The sequence below is a fragment of the Anopheles marshallii genome, chromosome 2 (genome assembly GCF_943734725.1).
Source record: "Anopheles marshallii chromosome 2, idAnoMarsDA_429_01, whole genome shotgun sequence".
Taxonomy (NCBI): domain Eukaryota; kingdom Metazoa; phylum Arthropoda; class Insecta; order Diptera; family Culicidae; genus Anopheles; species Anopheles marshallii.
The window spans coordinates 23,281,725-23,306,474 of record NC_071326.1 but is presented as its reverse complement, the minus strand read 5'-3'; the positions used below and the strand labels follow the sequence as shown (position 1 = coordinate 23,306,474).

Genomic DNA, 24,750 nt, shown 5'->3' with positions numbered 1-24,750 from the left:
TTTGGGTTCAAACATTATTTGGTCCATGTTTAGAATATTTATCTGGTGATGCCTAGTGCTTTGTAAAACATGTAGTAAGATTATAAGACAAATCAGTATAAAGTAACACATTCTCAATATTGTCCGCAACTTGAACTTCTTTTACACGCTAGATGTTTATAACATGCCACTTCGGCACAACGCCTCCCTTAACATTTATTGTTGGACAAACTTTAAAACAGTTTAATAAATAGACTATCCCTTCTATATCAATCTGTGAAAAACGAAACGTAACGAAACAATACTTATTGCTACGGCTAATACTATTGCAGAGAGAATCGCACTGGTAAAACGCAACGACACACGGTGATGCCCGCCATCTACAAGGCTACCGTCGTTTCCGACAGATCTTTTTTCTTGCGGTTGCCACGCGCCCGCGTCCCAATGTCACTGATGTCGTCGTAATTTTCTTCATCATCCTCATCAAGCATGGTGTAATCGAGGCTACTGCTGGCACTACGATAGTGCTGCATGTCTCTTCTTCTGGTCGGTAGAAATCCGGTACTAGGTCTATCACTACCTGCGCTTCCGGCTTGACTCGAACCGGCATAGTAACTGTGCGAGTTAGACTTCTGTATCGACAGAATATTCAAATCGTCTAGTCCAATTGGCTTCGATGGCCGGTGTGCCTGGTTAGCTTGAAAATAATTGTTTAGATTCAATTGTTTCGTATCATATTCTACCGACTTGCTGGTTGAAACCGCAGTGGAGGAAGGTGACCGTTGGTGGTTTGGTTCACGACCCTTTGCCGCGGCGTTACCCTGGTTTTGTGACGAAAGCAGTACATAATTGGACGGTAGCGTTTCTTCGGCCCGTGGAAACGTCACACCCGCCGGTTTGGAATGTTTAATCTGTTTCTTCGGTTCAAAGTCTAAAAACTCGTCCGCATCTATTGCCACCTGGTGGAAATCGGAACTCGAGCCGAACGCGTCGCGCAGATCATCCGTGTCGAGATTGTGGGCAATGGTTGAGCTGGGCAGCTTGGGTTTCTTCTTGCGGCGATTCTTGATGCGCTTATCGCCGCCCGATGCTGTAGGGAACTGCTCATCGGACGACTCCGGCCCGAACGGGGACGGTTGTTTACTTTTGACCGGGACCCGCTGGGACTCCGAACCTCCGTCGTAATAGGAGGTGAAGGAGGTGAAATGATCATCCGCACCACCGATCGTCTGAAGCGTGCTGATCGGAGGTTTGTTGGGGTTTGTTTTCGTGGGCGTATGGAACTGCTCCTGATCGTATCTTGTCGGTAGGCTGGGTATGTAATCTTCCTCACTGTTGCCAACGGTGCTGTGGGAGGTGGAGTGCGTTGAGCTGATGCCACCGTTGTGTGGTGATCGTTTGTAGGTCGTTTCGAAATCTCCCGAAGGTTCGAATAAATTCGACTTTGAGTTCGATGGAACTTCGTACGACGTGACCGGTGTCTTGTAGGGATCCTTTCGATACTTTTCCAGCGGTAATTGATGCTTCGATCCTATGTCTCCAAAGGTGGAGGACGTGTCGGCGTAGATGTTACCTTTGCCGGATGGTGTGGTGTAGGTGTTTATGGCAGTGGAATCCGCAAACGAAGGTTGTTTGTTGCCCGAGTGCGAATAGCTGTGCGAATATCCTCCAACATTGTGCGAATGTTTGCCGCCAGGGAAACCCTCGAAGCTGTTGGATGAATCCAAGAACGAAGGTACCTTGGAATCGTACGTGCCGGGTCCGTTTCCAAAGCTAGTCTTTGAAAACCCACCATCGAAGTTGGATATCTCGAAGCTTGGTTTGCCGAACGATGATGAAGAGGAAGAGCTTCCTTGGTAGTTGTGCTTTCCAAACGGCGACGAGCCATCGTAGCTAGGCTTCCCGTAGGTGGAACCTTCGTAGCTGGTGATCGTCTGGCCGTACGCAAACGGGGGCGATCCGAACGTGGGGGATGGATGTATCGGTGAACCATAGCCCGCCGGTGGTTCGCCGAACGATCCGTGATGATCGGCAAAGGAAGCCTCGAACCCGGAGCTGTACGGGTCGTCGATCGACTGCGGGACATAGTGCGAAATTGGAGGATAGTTGATGTTGGGTGGTCCGTACTTGACGCGCGGTTTAGAACCAGGCCGCCGCGGTGGTCTCGGTTTGCGACCCCGTGGGGGAGGTGGTAGCTTTGGTCGTCGCTTTATAACGCGATGGATTTCAACCTCATGACGCTTCTGACGGTGCAATGCGGCTGGCTGGGGAAGATGTTCAACGGAGGTATTTTGTTGTTCGCCATCGTTGGTACCCTTGCTAGCCTCTTCCGCCACTACCAGTACTGCGAAGAGCTGTCAGAAGGAAGAGCATACCGGATCAAGTTAATGTCCATTATAACAAATGTATATGTGGATATGAATATGAAAGTATTTGTTGTGTAAATATAAATTGTTTGTCTAAATATCAACGAATAAAACTAATGTTGTGCTAGATATAGTGATGTGCACAATGATTCAGAATGAGTGAATGATTTAACTCTTCACAACGACGTTTGACTCACGATTTAAATCGTGAAATAACTCTTGTTAATGTCAGAAGATTTCTTAACGGCGAACTTTTACTCACGATTTAGGGCCACCACAATCCTCCCTCCTCTGTTGCTTATTTGAAATTATTGAACTCTTGAAGAGAGCCTATAAGAGTTAAATCTTCATTCTAACTCTTTAACGCGGATTTAAATCCTTACAAAGAATTAAATTTCCCATCTCTAGCTTGATAAATCTTTCAAGATGAATCACCTTCCGGAAATAATCATTTGACACATTTGGACTCTCAAAAGAATCTTATTTTATTTGGGAAATTCTTCTCTCTAAGTTATATCGAACTTAACAAAATCTTAACAATGTCATAAAGTTATAAAAATCTCCAATAATGCATACCAATTGTTGCATGAATCTGAGAATTTAAAGGCAAAATATTCTCGAAATAATACAGCCGGTAATAGTAGAATTACTAGAATTACAAGAATTTTGATTAAGTTAACATAATAAACATATTTCTTAAAACACCAAACGTTAAAAAACTTTTGCAACGAAAGATATTTTAAAACAACTACCTAAAACTATAAGTTGAGCTATAAGTATTCTTCATAATGTTCATAGATTCATTCAAATTAACAAGTCTGTGTAAGAATCACCAAACGCTGCTTTTAAAACCCACCACTGTTCCATTTTACGACAGCAGATTGCATTCGGCGTGCAATGGTTTTGGATACTGCACAGCTGATCCGCTTGTAATGCAACGAGTGCAATTTTCAAACTCCCCCCCTCGCAAGCTAATGGTGGTCACACCCAATGCGGCCGGCCTAACTATCGAATGACCGAGAAAAATCCTTTACGCACCTTTCGCCGACACGCGAAGGCAACATCGACCAAGATGGTTCGGGTGAATGGCGCTGTGTCGCGGCCCGGTGGCAGACATATTGTGTGGCACTGTGTGAACAGTCGATTTTCGAACATAAATTACCCGTTCTGCACCTATGTGCCAAAGGTGACCTCCCGGCGTTGTCGTAGTTTTGTCTCAAACGTTCGGTGCGTGCGTACGGCTGGGTGGCACGGTGGCTGAAGGGAAGGCGTCCGGTCATGATAATGCCTCCTCGCTCTCTGCATCGGCTGCAGTTTTGAGCAGAACGCTCCGTCTGCTGCGTGACGGTACTGTTTGAAGCAGCCACATGGTCAGCAGCCCAAGCCGTACGCGCCGATTCAATGTGGGTTATGGAAGTTTTTACTTTTTCCACACCGACCATATTTCCACGCTTGCATGGCGGTGTGCGCACGATAAGCGGATGGACGGAAGAGGGTGGACAAGTTTTTCTTTTTTCCAGGTGTAGTCGAAAAGCGGAAAAACTGGTTTGGTCGGGCGGGCACGGGCAAGATGAAAAGTGACCGGCACCGACTTTCGATTTCCTCCGTCCGTAGTACCAACACCAGCAGCAGCGGGCGGGTTGGTTGGCAGCCTTTCAATGCTGCTGTTCAATGTTTGATTGGTAGTAATTGGTCGGCAAATGTGGTCAAGGCATGGTCACGAATCGTGCCCGCTTATCTGCTAGGGGTTTTGCGCAGGGATTAGCGCGAAAGCTGGCAGGGAAAAGTGTCACGGAGCTAGTGGCCATATGCATAACCTTTATCGATGCACGACTCCGTGGGAAAGATATGAGAAAGATGCACATATCATTGGGTGGAAAAGGATCTTCCTCAGATCGACAGACTAAGCAACAAGATGTAAACTTATTTCTTCAACGTGTTCCTAAAATATACGCTCGTTAGGTATGTTAAAAAATGCAAACAGTCAAGCATTGCTCACTGCTGCAAAAGGGAATGATCATGAAAAGTAATTTCCCTCCGCTCATCAGTCCAAGAACTGTTGCGGTGCGGTGACCGAACACCACATCAGCGATCGAACGCTTGCGGTTGGCTGGCCAACACTCGGCAGGTGGTGACCGTTTGAGTCCATTTGAATTTCTCCTATTTGAATTTCCTCCCGGGGGCTCCCCCCCCCTGGGCAGTGCACTGTATTAATGCACCGTTTTTTTTTTTTTTTGCACAATGTCTTTCGCTGGAAAGTCAGGAAAATCTTGAACTTCGTGCGTTTCACTGTCCACAAAGCTGCGATCGGAAGTCGTAAACGTATTATTGCATTTTCTACAGTTTCTCTTCCAGTGTTTTTTTTTTTGTGCTGATGCGATGATTTTATGCGATGTGAAGATAATCGAATAGTTAAATAATCATATATTCTCAGCACTTGGTGGTGAAGAAAATAGGCACACAGGTTACCCATCACACGCGGGGCTAGGGTGTAACACCAGCCTATCATTATTATGCAGCCCTAGTGAAAGCATTCAATTGACTATAAAAGAAATAACAAACAGAGGAAAACAAAAACAAAAAACAACAAAGTTGTAGTTAAAACTACGCACTCCACTTTCTCGTGTTGTACAGCTTGGGGCTCTAGAGACCACAAACCCTGCTCAGGGCGACACCTACGATGGTCATGTTATGTAAATGTTTGTAAATTTATTGTGAGTTAAGGCTGAGGAAGGATGGAAAATCCACTGGACACAGTGATTTACTCGCCATCCATGGACCGTACAAGCGTAGGGTAGCGTAATTTAGGTGATTTAACCGATTATGCTCGTGGACTCCACTGTGTGACACATGCTTCACCGTCTATGGAGGGCTCCACCTGATAATCGAATACACCAGAGCGTTAATATCATCCATTAGAGTTGAAGAGTTTATTTCTACGGGACGGTTCATCTTCAAACTATGGAGCCACAGTCGGTAATCGGAGCAGAAGAGTGCTTTACCGGGTCTCCCGGAGTGTTTTACCGCCACCATCGGTCCGGCAACCCTTCCTGCATGCCGGAACCATTTTCTTCCAGCAATTATGTAAACAGCGGAAGATAAAGTGCCCTTCACACACACCCAACCATGGGCGTGTGCCGAAAAGGTGTTTTCGGGTCAAATGTTATGCATGGCAATGGTGGTCGTGTGGCAGCAGACGTCTTAAGTGGATACGCTGGTTCACCATTTCGGTTGCCGATTAGGTTGTCAGTTAGGCTTAACGGGGATTTGAACGGGCAGATTAGAAACCGACCGATCATACCGACGCGTGAAGCGTTGCGTTTTGGCGCTGGATGGTGTTGACTTTTGTTTTCCACCTGAGTGCTTATGTGTGTACGTTCGAGACGCCTTCAGAATGGGCCCGCGATGGGTCGATCAAGGAACGTGCCGTTGACGGTTGATGCAAATGTGTTGTGAGCGGTTGAACATAATAAGACAATTAGGGAATGCTTCATTAACCATTCGGAGTGGTTACAAGCGTCGTTAAATGGAACGATACTTCTTTTGATACAAATAATTACTCATTTAAAATCGCTTATTGGACGCTTAAACGATTAATATACCAATTATTTAATTTAAAAAAACGTTACTTTTAACGCCCTTTGTCAACACCTTTCCAAGCTTTGGATCACTTTTGTGGAAAGCTTTGACTCGCTTCTCTTCTGATATTCACTAAATTAACGAACGTTACTATCTATATCTGCATTTAGTGTGAAGTATATATTACTACTCACTCACCAAAGAAAACGTGTAAGCAATCGGTACAGTTCCACTACACAAATGGCATATGGCGCATCGTCTCTGCTGATGCGCGTACAAACGCGTCAATAGTTGCGCATAGCAGAGCTAGACGGTAAAACTCCCATTTCTTCGCACAAACAGATTCGAGGTCAGTAATGATGATTTGACTCGACTCGGATCGAGCGTATGTGTGTGTGTGCGTGTACGTGAGCAATGTTTTTTTCCCCCAATGGCCTTTATGCTGCAATATTGGGGCATCTCCGATCTTGTCTCACTTATCACAACAATCACCACGCCCGTTTCCATCCGCTGCGGCCAATTCCGTTAGTGGTACAATTTTCGGTGCACGGAAAGCTTCCCGGCCTTTTTTATTACCCGATCAACCATCATTATCGCTAACAACACCGATTGCTGGGTGTAAATACGCGTCGATCGATCGGATTAATTAAGGAAAGGTGCCCGGGAGATGGTTGTAAAATGTTAAGCGCGTGTTAATAACGATCATCGGTGCAACGCGTCCGCCTTGTTTTTTTCTTTTTTAAAATGTAGGTTAGATATTCCTGGTGATATCCCGAAAATAGTTACCAAAAGCAAAAGCTGCTGCCAGCAGGCCATGTTGTAGCATTCGCCAATCGTTTGCTGGTCGATATTGCACTTTTCGTCACTCGTGGGCAATTGAAGTTTTTCTTTTGATTCTTCACTGTACTTGATGATGTTATTCAATTTTTTTTTCAGTCACTTCACTTTAAATTCACCATCTCACGTGAACTGTAAATTCATGATTTCATCAGTTGTTCACTCATCAAATTTTCTTACACTTTTTGTTGTGCTGATCGTGAGCGATCGCCGTACGCGGTATGGGAAAAAAAACTTTTCCCAACCCAAACTGCGAATGGTTGATGTTTGTTTATCACCTATTTTCCAGCCCGCAATTCCGGTTCCAACCTTTCGTTCCGTTTCCAACTGCTTGTACTGGTACACGAAACGCTTCACACACGGGAGCTAACGCACTGTCCGCGTTTTTCCACTTTCGTTGCGAAACTAAGCAACCAACCCGCGGGAGGATCTTCTTTTATAAATTTCCAAACGGTGCTCTCGCTGCACGCGAAACGAACCGAACCGGCTTCCGCACGAGCGTACCAGACCGGCGGGTTGCTTCGCGTTGGTTCCGCGAGGGTGAGATGGCACCAGACGGCTACGCTTAGATAGCACCGTGCAACATTACACAGAAGACTTGAATGCTGGCACAAGCGACGAACCGGCAGCCGTACACACGCAACAAAGGAGAAGGCATGCGGTGGCTGTGAAAGAAATGGCATATCTTAAACCGTGAGCCGTTCACCTTTTCCTTCTTTTCACAGAGGAAGAGCATCGGGAGAAAATGCTCCACCGGTGGCACGGTGTACGGTGGCGTCGATCATACCGCCCTCTATGGCATTCCGTTCGTGACGCTACCCACTAGCGGATGGGACCGAGGGAACCGAAAATGTGAAGGGCGAGGTTGGAGGTGGAAAGGAGGGAACAATGCTTAGTCTGGGGTGGCTAAATAAATAAACCCGTAATGAGAGCCAGAATATCGGAAGTGCCAACTACGGCGATCGTACTAAATTGCACCTTGGATAATGTGTTGTGCTAATGTTGTGTTTGTCTGTGTTTTGTGGAAAGCCCAAAACCTTCGAATATAAATGCAGTTGTTGCAGAGTTGATCAAATGATTTGCCCTTAACTGCTACATACTTAAGGGCGCTAGTATGGTCCTCATCGTGCGGAAGATCTTCGTTTTCTCAGTGCGGCTGCACGAATGTTTCGATTGTTTTCGACTGGAAATTTATAAAACCATAACATCAGGTTATCACCAGGAAGTTATCAGATTAGTAATGACGCTAATTATGTTTAAGTATATGCATTTACTAGTTTTATAAAAGGCAGCCCAAAGCTTATCTGCCGTCGAATTTTTGGCACTTTCTTCTTCAGCGTCAAGTGAACCAGCGATGCCCCGTGCCTAGGTTCACCATTACTTTTGCAGTTGAGTGAAACCACTTTCCTTCATGAATAACACTGGGAATATGTGCCCGTTAAGCGTATACACCTTCACATCTGTGTGTACGAAATGTATGCTCAAACCGCAAAGGTTCGAATTGTGACACATTTCTTCTGACCGGTGGATAAAAATCGAAAGTTGCTATCCGGGTCTGCGGTCACTCCGCCGGACAAAACCGTCGATGGACGAACAGGCCGACACAACACTGGCAGAAGGATCCATTGGGGAGCCTTGAACTTGGCTTTCGATGTCAAAATTTAAAACAGCAACCCAATGCGTTCACCGTCCGCCTAGCGGTGCGTACGGGTTTGCGAAACCATGCTAACACTGCCCGGCCAAAGCAAATAGGAAGCGGAACGAAACTACAGAATCCGTACGAACAGGAATTGAAAACGGGAAGCAGTACCTAAATTCCATGTGTGGCGTTTCGTCCCCAGCCCAAACTGGTATCTCGTGAAATTGCGGAATTGTAACCGTTAATGTAATGTTGCACTGGGGAAGTAGAGCAGGTTTCACAGTGCTCACAAAAACGGAGACTGTTCGTGGAGGATCGGTTCAGTTCGGTACGAAAAAAAAACTTCAGACTGACAAATCCAATTGACGGTAGTTATAAATTGGGTGTACAAATAAGTTTCCAAAGTTTTCCCGAAAAAAAAAAGATGTCTTTTGTGGGATTTTTTTTCGAAAAGAGGGTAAGAAATACCCTTTAAAGCGGTATTCCACCAGAAACCACAGTTTTTTCCCCCAAACCTTCTGTTTAAACAATTTACAGTCCAAAAGAAAATTCTCGTTTGGTTAAGCGAAGTTCAGACAAGAACGAAACGAGCCAATTTCCGATTATTTCGACAAAAATGAATCGCAATCCAATGGGAACATTCTGATTCCATCGCAACAAGTGGTAGTCGTATGCGGCTACGTGATAAAATAAGTCTAGTAAGTCAGTAATGGCAGGCATGGCCTCCTAGTAGGTCGTTACGTCAAGAAGAGAAAGAGAGAGAGAGAAATCACCCGGAAGCAGTTCGCAATATATGAGATAATTCTGATGGCACCATATGCAGATCATGACTGGAAACTTATGTGTCTACCCAATAAGACGGATTAACCCTGTTGATTGATGGGCCTGTCCTTTTCCCTTAACGATAGTTAGTATTTAATGCTTAAAACAAACCACATTGTCAACCAATGCTAGTCGGTTACCTGTAGGAACGAACAGCTTCACACAAAAACTTAATAAATTGGCGCTAACTACTCGCATCCATTCGTGTGTCATCGAGATGATTAAACATAATAATGTGATGGTTTTTGTTTTGCCGTCTGTCGCACCGTAACCCTTAGGCAGACGATCGATCAATCAATAAAGGGTTTTGCGCTGGAAGCGGAATGAAGATCGCAAAGGGTTTTCTTCCAGCAAGGTTAGATGGGACGTGTTTAATTAGTGGGCAAACACGTTTGCCGAAGGCTTCCTGCTTCCCGGTCCATTGGTCTAAACGATTGGTGTGGTGTGCTTTCTTCGACGGCTCATCCGGACCGGTTCGGTCGATGCTGGATGTTGATTATATCCGGTGGTATTCAACCTAACGATCGTCAACCGTACACTACATGCGCTACACAACTGGCTGCACAAATGCACCGGCCAGCTAATCAATAGTCGCGATTGACGTTAGTTGTTACATGCAGCAACGCGATCACACAAATGCATCGCTCGGTTACAAGAAAAAAAAACATAACAACCATTTCGGGAAGGGCATTCTTTGGCGGAAGTGCACTTTCGCTGCCGCGTACCAACGTCTGCAATAATGTGTTCGTGTGCTGCTACATTCATCTTGCCCACCCTAATCGCACACTTTATTTGCGGTGTAAGAAAAGGGTCCACCTTCATCTGGTGCCTCCACCGGTTGCATCGTTAGGCATAATGCACGCTTGGTGGTGCATACTGCTGCACGCTTCCGATTGTAACCATGCTGGTTTGTGTTTTTGTTTCTTCTCCTGGTCCACCCGGAGGTCGTCGCTGTCAGTTCGTGATACGTCTAAAGGTTATTGTTCGTTACGTTAGCAGACTGTTTGCAAAATGGGATGCATTTGTCATTTGCTGCACAGGCCAGTGTTTCCATACGAAAACATCGGCGAATCCCGGAAGCTTGGGGAAGATTGATTGTTTTCAGATAAATTTCCACCAGTGTTTCAATACTGATTCCGCTTACTTTATGTGTTCATTCATGCTACATTTTATTTATTTTTTTTTGCTTGCAGATAAAACCACTGTACACATCGTACCAGAAGGATCTGTCCAATACGCTCTGGGAACCGTTAAACACGTTTTGGGCAGAATGCTATGAATCGTGCAAGTTGTCATCACAACGCCGGGCCAAGCTGCAGATGGAAAGTCGCCGAAAATTTCAGGTAACAACAGATCGAACTTTTTTTTTGCTTGTGAAACATGTTCAGACAAGGTGAAGATTTTGTTTTTTTTTTATTATACACAAAACAAGTTAATGATATGAACGTTTCGATTCTAGGAGCGAATACTGGTACCGTGCAGAATACGTCAATCGGAGGAGAATGCGCGTCTCAGCATACAGCAAACGCAGCGGAAGGCAAAAGACGCAAACACCGACCGACGGTGGCTCAATTTGCAGCGATTTCTTTACGGACCGAAGGGTGCCTGGAGCAAAGAGTGAGTACACGGGTAGAATTTCTTTAGGTTGTTGCTTGATCCGTATACATTTTGTGCCTGTCCATATATAACTATACAACAAAACCGCTGATGAACGAGGCAACCGTTTCGGTGAGCTGTGTTGCCAACCGGTGACGTAAGTGTGAATATCCGTGTGTGGAAAGGTCGTACTTTACCGCGCGCCACGGGCCCAACCGCTGTGTAGTCTCGTTCGTTCAACTCATTAACCTGTCAATTGCCCCGTGAAGCGGAAACTTTCTGTCTGTCAGGCTAATGCTGCGCCGTGAAAGCATAACACATCATGGCAAAGGTACGGCGCAACTGACCTAGAAAAAGTGTCAATCGGTCAAGTTCGGGGCGTAATAGGGAGCAATTTCTGTGTCAAACAGCATTCAAAATGGGTAGGAAATATTTGAAACGGTGAATACATATTTTGTCAAGGCGGGTGTGAATAATAGCTTCAATTTGTTCACTAGGTTTAATATAGTTACTTCGTATTTGATGCGAAGTGGAAAATAATTTTGTGCTGTGAAAGCGTTTTATCTCACTAGTCATAATTGACATACCAGAAAATAGTATGTACATTGATGTATATAGCTTTCATGACGTCTCATCAATAATGTTAACTCGGCAATATACACAAAACGTTCTAAAGAATTGAATTGATAACGTGTAAACTTCTCATTCGATTCGAAGGGAACTAGATATTGTGTATATAATATATAGTTTATTTATTTCATACTTATTATTTTAATTATTTTCATTTATTGTTGGTTAAATTACAATTTTACGACGGTTCCACGACTGATTCAACCTAGCTAGCTGGTTATTCATAATTCAAGAGTAAATAAAAAGGAAGGGAGATCAACCAACTTTAACAAAGTTTGATAAGCAAAAGAAGCCAATTAAAGTTGCCGAAAGTGTCCAATAAAGATAGCTCAGAATTTATAAAAAAATACCTTACAGGTAGTCTAGCGATCATGATGATCTTTTAAGACGTGTACATTGTAAGTACATTTGTCAGATATAGATCGTATAGGATTGTTGATAAAAGAGGCGATCGCAAAGGGGATCATGATTCAAGATCAATCTTAAGTAACTTTAAGTTAAGTCGCCGCAAGACCACCGCAAGCTTAAAGCAAACTAATTGCCACAATGCATTCTCTTTTCTTTTTTTAAAGATTCCACAATAATGGCCCAATTATCTGTTAATTAATACGCGTCATCTATGGTTTAATATTTTGCCATGATTAAAATATTAGATGATTAGCATAACGTCATTAAGTCTGCAAAAACTTTTCACTTTCTCATCAACGGTAGCAACACTTTCCGCATTAGCTGCTCGCTGCTTTTCTTTCTTGCATTGCGCAGACGGCAGTAATGATGTAACGTAACGCACTCGCACGAATTTTACATTGTCTGCCCTTTCACGGGCAAAGCTTGGATGTCTTTTTTTTTTATTTTTTTATTTTCTTACAGGACACTAGAACTAGAAAACAATACAAGTCAAACACAGTCAAACATTGTCAATGTTACTGATCCATCTCAACCCACCGGGGTATATGGCAGTGGTAGGGGATCGTTGGTCGATGCTTCAAGCACTTGCGGCTACTATTTACAAATGAGTTGGTGGTTTTTGCTTTCTGTACAACGTCAATTTCCGTGGTGCGGTAGTCTTATCGTGCGCTAGAGATACTTCGATTCATCGAATATGATCGAAGTACTTCTGTGTATGTCCATTATCGTGACGGTTGGAGTTGACTTAACCAAGGATGGCCTTTCCGTAGGCTGGGTATCCACCGTACGGGGCGTACGGGGCGGCAACCTTAGCGACGGCGGGGTAAGCCAGCGGGGCAGCGATCTTGGCAACTGGAGCAATAGCCTTGACGCCCAGAGGTTCACGGTGGACGACGGCGTTGAATCCGTTGACGGGGTCGGCCGTGTACTCAACTACACGACGGGTGCCATCGGGTTCGACCAGCGAGTACGATCCAGTCACAACATCTCCCGTGCGGGATTCCTGCTGTTCCTTGTTGTCACCGGTCAGAGCATCCTGTAAGCGGTGAAAAGGTACGAAGCGCCTTTACGTGTGGTCTTACTACACCCAGAACCAGCTACTTACGGCAATGTGGTAGCTGTAGCTGTACTGTGGGTTGGGGTCGTATTCTTCGGCGACCTTAGCAACAACCGGGGCAGCGACCTTGGCCACAGCTGGGTAAGCTCCCAACGGGGCTGGGTAGCCGATGGCAACGGCGTTGGCGACGGCCACGATGGCGGCGAAGACGGCGAACTAGAAAAGAAGATGTAAAAAAATCGTAGGATGTAACAGGATGGTCATTGCTTGCATCATGTTTTCCAAAAAGTGCCACTTACTTTGAATGCCATTTCGAGATGGATGGGTAAGTCTGGTGTTGACTGTTTGACAACCGTATGCTGATTATGTTCTTAGAACCAGCGTCAACTCCTTTTTATAGTGCGCTCCAAAATCTTTATCGCCGTTAAACAAGCTCACCTACGACGGTGGCCCCACAATCACTTCGGTGATGCATTTTGTTGGATTTTTTTTTATCTCTCCTGCAATGTTACCCACTAAAATCATTGCGCCGGGTTGGTTCTGCATTGGTTCCATTTCGTTCTCTCGTAGCGAAAAGCATAGCGCGCATACGCTCACTCTCGCACTTCTGGAGGCCAATGCTCTGCAACCACCGCGTAGTGTGTGGTTATCAAAATGTGCTGCCTCTTTCGAGCTGCACTCACTGCTCCCTCGACCGATTAGCACCGGTGGAAAGAGTGTTTTGGGCCTGACTGATGCGTGATGCGGAGTAACCACCACCACCACCAAGACGAAGGTTCACAAGTTCACGTTTTACTACGCGGGTCAAACCGTGCCTTAGGGGCGTTATACCCCAGTGACGGTGTGTGCGAATGCGGGCGTCACCTGCGCGATCATTGCGATCCAATTTTCGCGGAGCATACACACACGCACACACACACGTGCCTTCCATTCACTTCGCGAAGAAAACCGTCCGAAACTGGCGTGTTCTTCCCACGTTCATAACGTAGGTCTTTGGGAGGCTGTTCGCCTGGTTGCCAAGCGGCAAGGAGTGGTTTCGGCCGATCGATCGTAATGGCGCGTGTGCATTTGGGTGTCTGTGGAAATGCATCAGGGCGTCTAGAATCTGCTGCTCAATGAAACGCACCATTCGCACCTCGCGCCTCCTGACCACTGGGGCAGTAAGGTATGCGCAGTGCTTGCAGTACGGCTCCATGTGCCCATTCCCTTGCTCGCGTACGATCATGCGAAGGGCGGCTGATTCGACGGCCGGCGAAGGAACGGCATTTCGGCAGCGACAAAAGAAGGCGCAACAGTGCAGCAGATACGAAGCTGCAGCAATGTGACCACCGGCGCGGTACAAATTTCAACGTTACTGAGCGTGTGCGTCGATGTCGTCGTCGCTTGCTTTCATGTGATAATTAGTCGTTTAACGAGATAATTTGGCTGTGTGGCAGGCTTTGGTTGATAATATATTGTGCGTTCCATATTAAATTCAAATTAGTGCATTATGTGTGCCGAAGGTTTTTGGGAAACGTAGGCATTGCCAACTGGTACAAGTTTTTGATCAATATCAGATGTTATTACCCATCGTCCCATCGTTTAAGGTTCAATCTGTTACTCAACACTAAAATATTACTAAATATTGACTTAGATCTCTACATTCATCAGCTTTTTCGGAGCGGTAAACGATTGCTGTTGCCATTTATTATACTAATCTAAATCCTATATAGTTTTTGTAACAATTCTTAGTTCCTTTTTCAGTTGTATTCTGCATTGCCTTGTCGCTGGATTGTCTGTGACTTGAATTTCCCATAGTTCGAATCTTCGATATTTTAGCTCACACTGGGTTGTTAGTTGGGTATTATGGTGAAATAGTTCAATGTTTGATTTCTTATCATTTCATACTAATGTCTTTAATAATTCAAATGGAAAGCAACCTAATGATCATAAGGCTCGCTCCGTTTCTTTAAAACGAGTGTTTTTGTTAGCGTATTTTTTACTTAAAATCACCCAATGACCCAACACCCCATTCCGCCAACGATGTCAGTGATGGGAATAAAGACAATTTTCCTGAGAATTACACATAGGTTTCTAAGCTGTGAAGGCCTTGCATCTACTGCAGGAGTCTTTAGACATCGTTGAAATTTCTTTAAAGTTATAAATGTGATATTGGGTATCGATTCTTCATACAAATTGTATTTCTTTACAATTGTTTGCGTTTTATTCAGTCACACAGTCAAACATAAAAGTGTCTATTTTCTTGAAACTTTCGCTTGCAAAGGCGATTTTTGGGATGTAGGCGACGGGATAATAAATGGAGGGAGCGAATAATAAATATCTAGCTTTTGAGGAGTGTTGATCCATGCAGGAATTCCGGTCACAGGCCATTTATCCGTAGTAGGGATGGGCCAGCGGTGCCGCAACCTTGGCGACGGCCGGGTATGCAAGTGGGGCGGCAAATTTGGCAACCGGTGCTACTGCCTTCACAACACCGCCGGCACCACGATGAACGACGGCGTTGAATCCGTTGACGGGGTCGGCAGTGTATTCAACAACGCGCTGCGTACCGTCCGGTTCGATGAGCGAGTACGATCCAGTCACGACATCGCCCGACCGAGACTCCTGCTGGCTTTTGTTGTCACCGGTCAGTGCATCCTGGCAGGGGTATGGAAGACACGATTAATCGTACCGCACAGCCAGGTTACTGGGCCGCTGCCGCAATCGTTTCCTACTTACCGACACGGCATAGCTGTAGCTGTACTGCGGGTTCGGGTCGTAGTCGGCCAGCGGTGCAGCAACTTTGGCAACCGCCGGGTACGCACCCAACGGGCCTGGATAACCGATTGCCACCGCACTGGCGGTAGCGACAAAGGCGGCAAGAACTGCAAACTGCAAAAGTAAACATATCAGTAGCAGCGGTGTTCGGCGGCCAATATTTCTGCAGTCTCAGCTCACCCGTAGGGCCATTTTGAAGGTGCTGCCTGGATGTCCTGTACGGTTAGAACTGAATGTGACGAATGTGTAACTAATCTAATTTTCGCATTGCTTTATATACGAAATCTATAAAGCCTTACCGTAAAGCAAACTGCACGCCACAACCCGTTCGGGGAAGCAATGGCCACTAGAGGGCGTAAAAGAAGAAAACAAAAAATAGCACCAAACCATCTTTCCCATAAACATAACCGCGCACACCCTGATCCAACTGCGCGATAAAGAGGGGTAGCGGCTTTGGGGTGAGGAAGGGGTTGGAAGTTGAAATAAAAAAAATAAGTCATTTACCCGCTGGACAAATCTGCACCGAGCTATTTCTAGTTTGTTTTTTCTTTCTCCTGTCTGCAGCGAATTTATCGCTTGCCTTCTCCGCAAACCGTACACAACCTAACAAGCGCTACAACATGCAACTTAAGGAAAATAATATCAATGACAATTTCGACCGGCATTCGAACTTTTACCGACAACAGCCACAACGGCCACAACCAACGGTCGGTAAATAGTGCGTTGGACAAAGTGCAACATGCTCTCCCACAGACGCCGTTAGGCCTTGTACGCACCGTCTGCGCAGTCGTACGGCTGATCGGTTACTCCCCGATGCAATTGCAACCGTGCGTGGCCGGGTGGGAGTACGCGCGCAACACTGCCAAATCTTAATTTATTGGTCATCTGTGATACGCATGCGCGTGTGACGTGACGTCTACCTGGCAGGGGCGTTAGCCTGGTTGTGTGCTCTTGACTTTCGAATGCAGCAAATTCCTGCCGAGAATGGGTGCAGTATCTGCTAGAAGATCGCATTGGAATGGTTGGTTCGCGTTGCTTACTGGCTTAAAATAAAGCACGTGAAGGACGCTTTGTCTTTGCTATTGTCATTGTGAAGCATGTGTTCGGTTTGAGGGAATAATTCAGTGTTGATAATAAGGGAGCTGTTGCAATAAAGCAGTTAATGCCAAAAAGCGTTTTCAGTTAAGAAACTAAAACAAAATGTTATCGCACAAATCAATGTCGCAACAACGGGCAACGAATTATTGAGTGGCAATAAAACATACACTGAAAATAATGAACATTTCTTGCATTAACTCTTGTGTTTCGTGTTGTGTCCTCGCGTTAGTTTCCAACGGGCAATGGGCCGATATAAAGATGTATGTCAGCAGGTTCTTCGCCATTTTTGTGACGATGGTGATCAGCTGATCGTTCGTTATGGTTGCAAAATTATCGAAATAGATCCTCTGTTCGAATGTTCTGTCAGTACTGAGGGACATTTGGAGGGTTAGACGACCTTTTTAGCATAATGGGTTCTTTGTTTTATGGGGGTAACTATCTGCTAGGTCTGTCATTTCTGTCTTACTAAGTCTTATTTTTACCATGTATCCGGATAGTCAGTCTTTGATATTATGGGAATGGTCTGGCTGGGTTCTTCTATTAGAGTTCTACTGCTAGCACATATACCAACGGGACGGCCAACCAACGTCATGTAGCTCTACCAACATTGTCCTTCGCCTGCTTGTTGATGAAAGCTGCAATCTCCGAAAGACATTTCGTACCTACCCGATGAGCAGCTCAGGCGACTTGAAGAACATTTCCTTTTGCAGAACTGCTCATGTAATCACACATGAAACTTCTTTGAAAACATGGCGTGGGAGTGGAACTAGGTTTTGGTACGTCTCCGCAGTTTATACATTCTATGAAGTTGTAGTCAGTCAAGTATAATAGATTACATTATAATAGTATAATATATTACAAACTAATCGGAAATTGTGGAAAATTTACACTATCGCTTTTTCCAATAATTTGAAACCAGAAAGAATTTTAAAGATTAACAATGAAGAATATGATAGTCAAGAAACGGTCAAATACAATATTCCCGTTTAGATAGCTATGTTATCTAAGACATTTCGGAAAGTTTCGAACCACCAAAGTTCGAGTGCAATGTGGAGTACAGTTCTTATACTATTCAACTACTGATATAAGAGTCAATAGTTAAGAAGAAGCAGTTGTCATTATACAACCTGCTTGTCTTAGTCGATCGTCTATACAAGAAGATCCAATACTGATCGCTTACCATTATCTTACTGAGTAAATCAAGCTAGTAAATAACTATTTAATAGAACCGTTGAAATATTTAGCGATAGTGGTTCGGAATATGGGCTTGAATGGAAACAGATGATGAATTTCTTTTGTAGAATTTGCTTTTATTTTAGTTAACCTTCATTTGGTTGATCACTCGTATTAACACCACGGCAACAATAGTTCCACACATCTTGTCACACAGTCAAAGTTTGTAAAACGAAACTATTTCCAGTTCGTTTGTTTGGCAGCACAGGCTGTATTCATATGTACACAGTTGTTCAAATAGATCGTAGAAAGTAGAATAGCGTTGGGATAGAAATGAAGGAATGAGCAATAAATTAAAGGCGATGTGCGCTAACGACTTCAAGATGAAGAATGAGCATTAGGTACTGGAAAATGGAATCGAATTCGCGTCTAGGGATGATGGGTGTTGTGCTTAACCAAGGATGGCCTTTCCGTAGGCTGGGTATCCACCGTACGGGGCGTACGGGGCGGCAACCTTAGCGACGGCGGGGTAAGCCAGCGGGGCAGCGATCTTGGCAACTGGGGCCACAGCCTTGACGGCCAGAGGCTCACGGTGGACGACGGCGTTGAATCCGTTGACAGGGTCAGCATTGTACTCAACGACACGACGGGTGCCATCGGGTTCGACCAGCGAGTACGATCCAGTCACAACATCTCCCGTGCGAGATTCCTGCTGGTTCTTGTTGTCACCGGTCACGGCATCCTGAAACACAAAGTGGGTGTCAAATGTTGTCGGATCGTAATTGAGCTCGTGAAACTTACCGCAACGGCATAGCTGTAGCTGTAATGAGGGTTGGCGTCGTAATCGGCCAACGGAGCGGCAACCTTGGCCACAGCTGGGTAAGCTCCCAGAGGAGCGTGATACGCTCCCAAAGGCGCGTGGTAACCTCCCAACGGTGCGTGGTAACCTCCCAGCGGTGCGTGGTAAGCTCCCAGAGGTGCGTGGTAACCTCCCAGAGGTGCGTGGTAAGCTCCCAAAGGTGCGTGGTAAGCTCCCAGCGAGGGTGGGTGGATGCCGACGGCGCTAGCGACGGCTACGATGGCTGCGAAGACGGCGATCTGTTGGAGAGTTACGCAAAAAGGGAGTGTCTCGGTGAATTTCCATTCACGTGACCACATGGTACATGTGCTCTTTTCGATAATCCTCACGGGGACACTTACTTTGAATGCCATTTTAGGTATTTAACTACTGTTAGGCTGCTGCTATGTTCTTGCTAGACGAGCGAAGTGGTTGTGATACCGTTTCGAAGGAATCAGCTGGTTTTTATATCAAAATGTGGCCTGCAACTTTCCAACGCTCAACTCAGCGTTAGTCAACCCTTCAAAGGTTGGGGTACACATCGGTCGTAAAAGTAGCTCCAGAGCGACGTACAAAAAGAACTTGTTTCGTTTTCGACATAATGTGTGTAAGTGTATTAGAATGAAGGGGAAAATCGAAGCGTGGAAATTTTTGTATGCTCGTGAAAGTTTAGTGTTGATATGCTTGTATAGGATTATGTGATAACTGTGAATAACTGATTATTGGTTGGTACACACAAAATCTAACTTCATCTAACCTATTTTATCCTGTTCGTATAGGGAGATATAACCGATTTTTGAAATGATAACATTTATGTTGACGCATTCGTAAATTATGTTTTAAAATGCGCAGTTATCGTTGTAGTTGTATAGTATTTTTTTATAGTGAATTGAACATGCCGCTAAATTTTAGAAAATTCTTTAGCAAGTTTGGATTAGCCCGTTTATATGTGTTTTATTTATTTGTACTTAGAAGTTTATTTTTGTGAAAAGTTTCTTACATTTTATTTGTATTTGTATTGGGGATTATATTTTACATTTGTTCTAGTTTTTTTGGTACCTAGGTTCTCATTAATTCCTTGAGTAGTAATGTAGTGAACGATTCGCTTGTTTTTATTTACTAATTAACCAACAAACCATATGTCAAAGAATACTAAATTAGTAGTTTATTCTAAATTGTCAAGTAAATTCAAGGTGACGCTCAATACTAAATTACCATTCGTTAAACATAAGTAAATAAATAGAAGATTGGCCGATCGACTTGACTGGCCCTTGATCAAATCGTTGAGAATTTATTACAATTACAATTTCCACCAAACTATATTATTAAACATTTAACATGTTTTATTATTAACCAAACTATATTATTAAACATTTAACATTTAACAACACATAAAAAATTATTTAATATTTTCTAGTTGATTTATCCATTCAGAACCGGCAGTTTCTAAGTAGGGTAGTTTTATATAAAACTATGCATTTACTTATTTGCTGGTAAACTTATTATAAATCCTTATTAAATGGTAAATGGTAAATGGTAAATCCTAAAATAGGAAATAATTATGCGCGTAGTTTGAAACCCAAATGAAACACATATAGTGACAACATTAATAGCAAACATTTAAAACAAATAATATGGGGTTTTCTCCTAATCAACAAAATTGCTCCGGCGTTTAGAAGGATTACTCTGCTCTGAACAGCAATAAATGGGAAGTTTGTCCAAACTTCGCGTTTTTACGCATAACAATTTTGCTTACATCAAACCAGGAAGGATATGATTTGATAATAATAATTTCCAGATTTCTAATTGCCTTAATTTTTTTCTATTTCACTACAATCTCTGGAGAATTTGAGCTGCTCTTTTTTGGATTTCCTTGTTATCATGTGTACCCATGGTCTATAATCTTTCGTACGGAAAACCGAGATTTGATCGGATTTGATACCAGAATTATCATCTGAATAACGGCACAGCTATCTCTAAACCATATGGTGATTCCAATCGTATTGAACAATTATTTACTTTGTGGAAATTATGAGGACATTCAAAAACTTGAATAATTGCGAAAATGGTAAAATGGTATCCTATAACACCAAAGGAATAGGATCAAAAAGAAAGTTGGAAAATAATAAACAATGGTCATAATTTCTTTTGTAGAATTTGCGTTTTTTTATTTTCTGCAGCCTCTGAGCTGAACTTTCTCACCAACAGCAACAGTAACAATAGCTAAGTCACGCAGTCAAATCACATGTCTATCAAACGAACTAATTTTACTTTCGTCTATAGCAGCAGCATTGGCAAATGCCGTTTTCATATATACAAAAAAAACTTTCAGAAGGAAAGGTATTGATTGAAAATGTTGGAAAAATAAACTCGCTAGTAGAGTATAGCTAATAGAGGGTGTGTAAAGAGCAAGAGTAAAGAACAAGGAAGAAATAAAGTATGGTAAATAAATATAGGGAAGACGTTAACTAATGACTTGAAATAGCACGAGCATTCGGCACGGGACGTAGGAAGCGTTTCTCGATAATGTCTAGGGATGAAGCACTGTTCTTAACCAAGGATGGCCTTTCCGTAGGCTGGGTATCCACCGTACGGGGCGTACGGGGCGGCAACCTTAGCGACGGCGGGGTAAGCCAGCGGGGCAGCGAACTTGGCAACTGGGGCCACAGCCTTGACGGCCAGAGGCTCACGGTGGACGACGGCGTTGAATCCGTTGACGGGGTCGGCCGTGTACTCAACGACGCGACGGGTGCCATCGGGTTCGACCAGCGAGTACGATCCAGTCACAACATCTCCCGAGCGGGATTCCTGCTGTTCCTTGTTGTCACCGGTCAGAGCATCCTGTAAGCGGTAAGAAGCGCCTTTACGTGTGGTCTTACTACATCCAGAATCAGCTCAACTACTTACGGCAATGTGGTAGCTGTAGCTGTACTGTGGGTTGGGGTCGTAGTCATCGGCGACCTTAGCAACAACCGGGGCAGCGACCTTGGCCACAGCTGGGTAAGCTCCCAGAGGAGCGTGGTAAGCTCCCAACGGGGCTGGGTAGCCGATGGCAACGGCGTTGGCGACGGCCACGATGGCGGCGAAGACGGCGAACTAGAAAAGAATCGCATAACAGGGGAGTGTTTCACAAAAATCCTTTTCACGTGACCACGTGTCGCGCGTGCTCTGTTCGATAATCCTTCCAGTGACACTTACTTTGAATGCCATTTTAGATGTTGCTAGCTGCTGCTATGTTCTTGCTAGACGAATGAAGTGATTGTGATACGATTTTGAAGGTATCGGCAGGTTTTTATATCGAAATGCATTTAGCTCCAAACGCTAGGCGAAGCCGAAACCGTTTTCTTGCCGAACGAGAGCGATCTCGTGGTCCTCGAGAAAGAATTTTTTTTTTTTGCATTTTTCGCCATCCACCAGGCGCGGTCCGACGTCGTGAGTGCGAAAGAAGTAGAGTGAGTTCGTAGGACTTATTGCGGGACACTTTTCGTTCGTGCGCTAGAAACGCACAGCCGATCATTGCACCGTGTTTCGGTTGCAGCTAGTTCGATGCACATGACTAGCTGACAAGTTTCGCGTGTGTGCGGGGGTACGCGTGTGCGTTTAACCACGCACAGTCTCTTTCTGTTGCGATCGGGTCAAACCTGGCGGCTGATGTTATTAGCTGCCAATAAGCGAGTACAATGCAAAGGGAAGGTAATTGAGACAATACTTCATCAACTCCAGCCCATCCTCTACCGGGATCCTCCACCTGCCTTTGCTTGGGTGTGCATTAGAGGTTGTGGATAGCATTCATGATCTTCATGAGTACAGGGTCAAACTGTCTTGGCAAACCGGCCCTTTGCTGGCAGTGATCATGCACGGTACGCTGACACACTGAGGGTGATTAGCTTTTGATCAGGCTCGATCGTCGGAAGGGCGATAATTTATTGCATCCTATGTGATGTCATTTGGCAATGTTTCGCCTGCAGAAGGGGAAAATCTGGTTTATTAAGTTAGATCTGATTCCGGATATGCTCATTTTATTACGCTATAAATTTTTATGTCTAGCATATCTTAAAATATGAAACACGCAGAAAGCATCTTGCTTAACGGTAGTAAATGCTAAATAATTATTTTTTAATAAAAAGTTTAAAAAAGCCTTCAATACAGTACTCCTTAGACTTTTTTTTAACATAAATACTACAACTCTTTGTACCTTCATTATTTGGTTTATACCATTTAGTAATATTCAATCAATGCCTAGGGAGCTATTTGGCTGTTCTTCAAGAATTAATAAAAATACAATGTATGAAAGCTTCATAAAAACCGATAAAGTATTGTAGAATTTATGTTCTCCATGGGGCTGATTTGTCGAACCTTAAGCTTAGCAAATATGTTTATTAACAGTAAGAAGCGCGATTTATGTGAAAAATGTGTATCGCTGGTGTAGCAATCATAAAAATATCCATGTCATACTAGCTTCACTAAAACAGAGCAACATAAAACCTCGAAACACACTCTAACGTGCGTGAACTCTGTCTACACCAGGGCGTGGTAGACGTTTCCGACACGGATCATATCTCTCCGGCTGCGGCTGTACGTGACGGGGGGAAACCCACTCGTAGTATGTGTGATAAACGCGTTTAGGATCGTTTAGACGACACCAAGCTTGTCCAGCATCGCCACCTGACCTTTCGAAGGTTCTGCAGACAGCGCTTCGAACGGCTCCTTGAGGTATTCTTATGAAAAACCATGGAAAACCTTCTGCCATACCAAATCCAACCGTTAAACGCCATAGCTCGAAGGTGCGACAGTGACGCTTTTTGTTTTCTTTTTCCTCCCGTTCCGCTGCTGCTTCACATACGAAAAGGTGTAAATGAACCAGTCCATGGTGAAGTCTTCGAGTGGTATTATAACAAACTGCAACATAGTTGATGGTACTGTACCACGACCCTGCGGCACATCGGTTGTATCCGCTGAGCTTGAATGTCAGTTGGCATCGATAATTATTTCAAAACCGCATGCTTCGCACAATAACTAGTGGCTTAAGGCACGGCTCACATTAAACCGCTTTGGATATAAGTAATAAGTGTCGCTGCGTCTAATGGGGAAATAAATTGTATTGGAGGAATTGGCCATTGTGCTGGATGGCGTGTCGCATACACCAGAAAGATTATAATTTATTGTAAATTATCATATTTTTCAGAGCTAATTTAATTATTTTATATGTAGGAATCAAATTTTAAACAGAATTACTGGGACTGTCTACTCACACTTCCAGCAGTTCAAGTGTGGATTGTTCTTTCTCTGCGCATTTCGCAACACAATTTAATCGATATTGCACAATCATTTGATGCAGGTCAGTTTTCGCTCGATCGAATTTATCTGATGCAATGTGGAGTGCGCAGTAATGCCGCCTGGTGTAAACCCACTTCTTCCAGCAACGGTAGCGCGGGTCAGCCCGGGCCATGCGTGCAACAGTGGTGCATATTATATTTGGGTCACATTGATCGTACGCAAGGTCGTTTACGAAGTGTACACTTGAAGCCCTGTCACTAGGAAAAGTTCTTAGCCTGTACGCACTGGTTTACGAGCCGTACGCACATAAGCACCCATTGCAGGTGAAAATGATTTGTCCAATAAAATGCACAGTACTAGCGAACAATGTGATTTTAATACTCTGTACAGTGTACTTACTGCGTGTGTAACATTATGTATTATAAAGTAGAAAAAAATTAATAAAATATTGATAATTATAATATTAAAAATAATTTATCAAATGAACACATTTTCTGCAAACAGTTCCTTAAATAGCGTATTCACAATTGAAGCTAGCTTTCATTTGCTGCATTAAAATCGTTAAATTTCAACGCTTCATAAAGCGACGAACCCATAGATATACGATCCGATGGTTCTTCTGGGAATAAAACAAGCGACGAACCCCTGAATAATGGAAGTTCAATCAAAATTTGAATTGCTTATAAAATTATCT

General features: G+C 44.1%; 6 protein-coding genes across 6 annotated transcripts in view; 1 reads left to right on the top strand and 5 right to left on the bottom strand.

Moving 5' to 3' along the window:
• The window catches only part of LOC128716955 (neurobeachin-like protein 1), a 44,551-nt gene that overhangs the window by 6,665 nt on the left and 13,136 nt on the right, over positions 1-24,750 (top strand). The window contains exons 11-12 of the mRNA XM_053811398.1: positions 10,416-10,565; positions 10,682-10,839. Of these exons, the coding sequence (XP_053667373.1) occupies positions 10,416-10,565; positions 10,682-10,839 (308 nt within the window). The remainder of the gene's footprint in view (positions 1-10,415; positions 10,566-10,681; positions 10,840-24,750) is intronic.
• Positions 360-6,740, bottom strand: LOC128709859 (uncharacterized). Its single transcript, XM_053804884.1, has 2 exons — positions 6,711-6,740; positions 360-2,333 (listed from the first exon to the last, which is right to left on the bottom strand). Exons 1-2 carry the CDS (start codon positions 6,738-6,740, stop codon positions 360-362), a joined length of 2,004 nt encoding a protein of 667 aa, XP_053660859.1.
• On the bottom strand, positions 12,602-13,224 carry LOC128709862 (larval cuticle protein A2B-like). Its single transcript, XM_053804888.1, has 3 exons — positions 13,213-13,224; positions 12,962-13,129; positions 12,602-12,892 (listed from the first exon to the last, which is right to left on the bottom strand). Exons 1-3 carry the CDS (start codon positions 13,222-13,224, stop codon positions 12,602-12,604), a joined length of 471 nt encoding a protein of 156 aa, XP_053660863.1.
• On the bottom strand, positions 15,284-17,466 carry LOC128709231 (larval cuticle protein A2B-like). The gene is made up of 3 exons (XM_053804216.1): positions 17,435-17,466; positions 15,632-15,833; positions 15,284-15,550 (listed from the first exon to the last, which is right to left on the bottom strand). The coding sequence occupies exons 1-3, from the start codon at positions 17,464-17,466 to the stop codon at positions 15,284-15,286; spliced, it is 501 nt and encodes a 166-aa protein (XP_053660191.1).
• Positions 18,393-19,153, bottom strand: LOC128709861 (larval cuticle protein A2B-like). Its single transcript, XM_053804887.1, has 3 exons — positions 19,142-19,153; positions 18,743-19,039; positions 18,393-18,683 (listed from the first exon to the last, which is right to left on the bottom strand). Exons 1-3 carry the CDS (start codon positions 19,151-19,153, stop codon positions 18,393-18,395), a joined length of 600 nt encoding a protein of 199 aa, XP_053660862.1.
• Positions 21,330-22,055, bottom strand: LOC128709863 (larval cuticle protein A2B-like). Its single transcript, XM_053804889.1, has 3 exons — positions 21,978-22,055; positions 21,687-21,875; positions 21,330-21,620 (listed from the first exon to the last, which is right to left on the bottom strand). The coding sequence occupies exons 1-3, from the start codon at positions 21,987-21,989 to the stop codon at positions 21,330-21,332; spliced, it is 492 nt and encodes a 163-aa protein (XP_053660864.1). The 5' UTR covers positions 21,990-22,055.

Excerpts from the sequence above, each read along its gene's own strand:
- LOC128709862 (XM_053804888.1), bottom strand. Across the intron at positions 12,893-12,961 it reads GCTACAGCTACCACATTGCC|GATGCTCTGACCGGTGACAA; the intron begins GTAAGTAGCTGG and ends CACCGCTTACAG.
- LOC128709861 (XM_053804887.1), bottom strand. Across the intron at positions 18,684-18,742 it reads GCTACAGCTATGCCGTTGCG|GATGCCGTGACCGGTGACAA; the intron begins GTAAGTTTCACG and ends TTTGTGTTTCAG.
- LOC128709859 (XM_053804884.1), bottom strand. The coding sequence starts at position 6,740 with ATGGCCTGCTGGCAGCAGCTTTTGCTTTTG. Across the intron at positions 2,334-6,710 it reads GGCAGCAGCTTTTGCTTTTG|CTCTTCGCAGTACTGGTAGT; the intron begins GTAACTATTTTC and ends TCCTTCTGACAG.
- LOC128709863 (XM_053804889.1), bottom strand. Across the intron at positions 21,621-21,686 it reads GCTACAGCTACCACATTGCC|GATGCTCTGACCGGTGACAA; the intron begins GTAAGTAGTTGA and ends TACCGCTTACAG.
- LOC128709231 (XM_053804216.1), bottom strand. The coding sequence starts at position 17,466 with ATGTTCTTCAAGTCGCCTGAGCTGCTCATCGG. Across the intron at positions 15,834-17,434 it reads TCGCCTGAGCTGCTCATCGG|AAATATTGGCCGCCGAACAC; the intron begins GTAGGTACGAAA and ends CTGAGACTGCAG. Across the intron at positions 15,551-15,631 it reads GCTACAGCTATGCCGTGTCG|GATGCACTGACCGGTGACAA; the intron begins GTAAGTAGGAAA and ends TACCCCTGCCAG.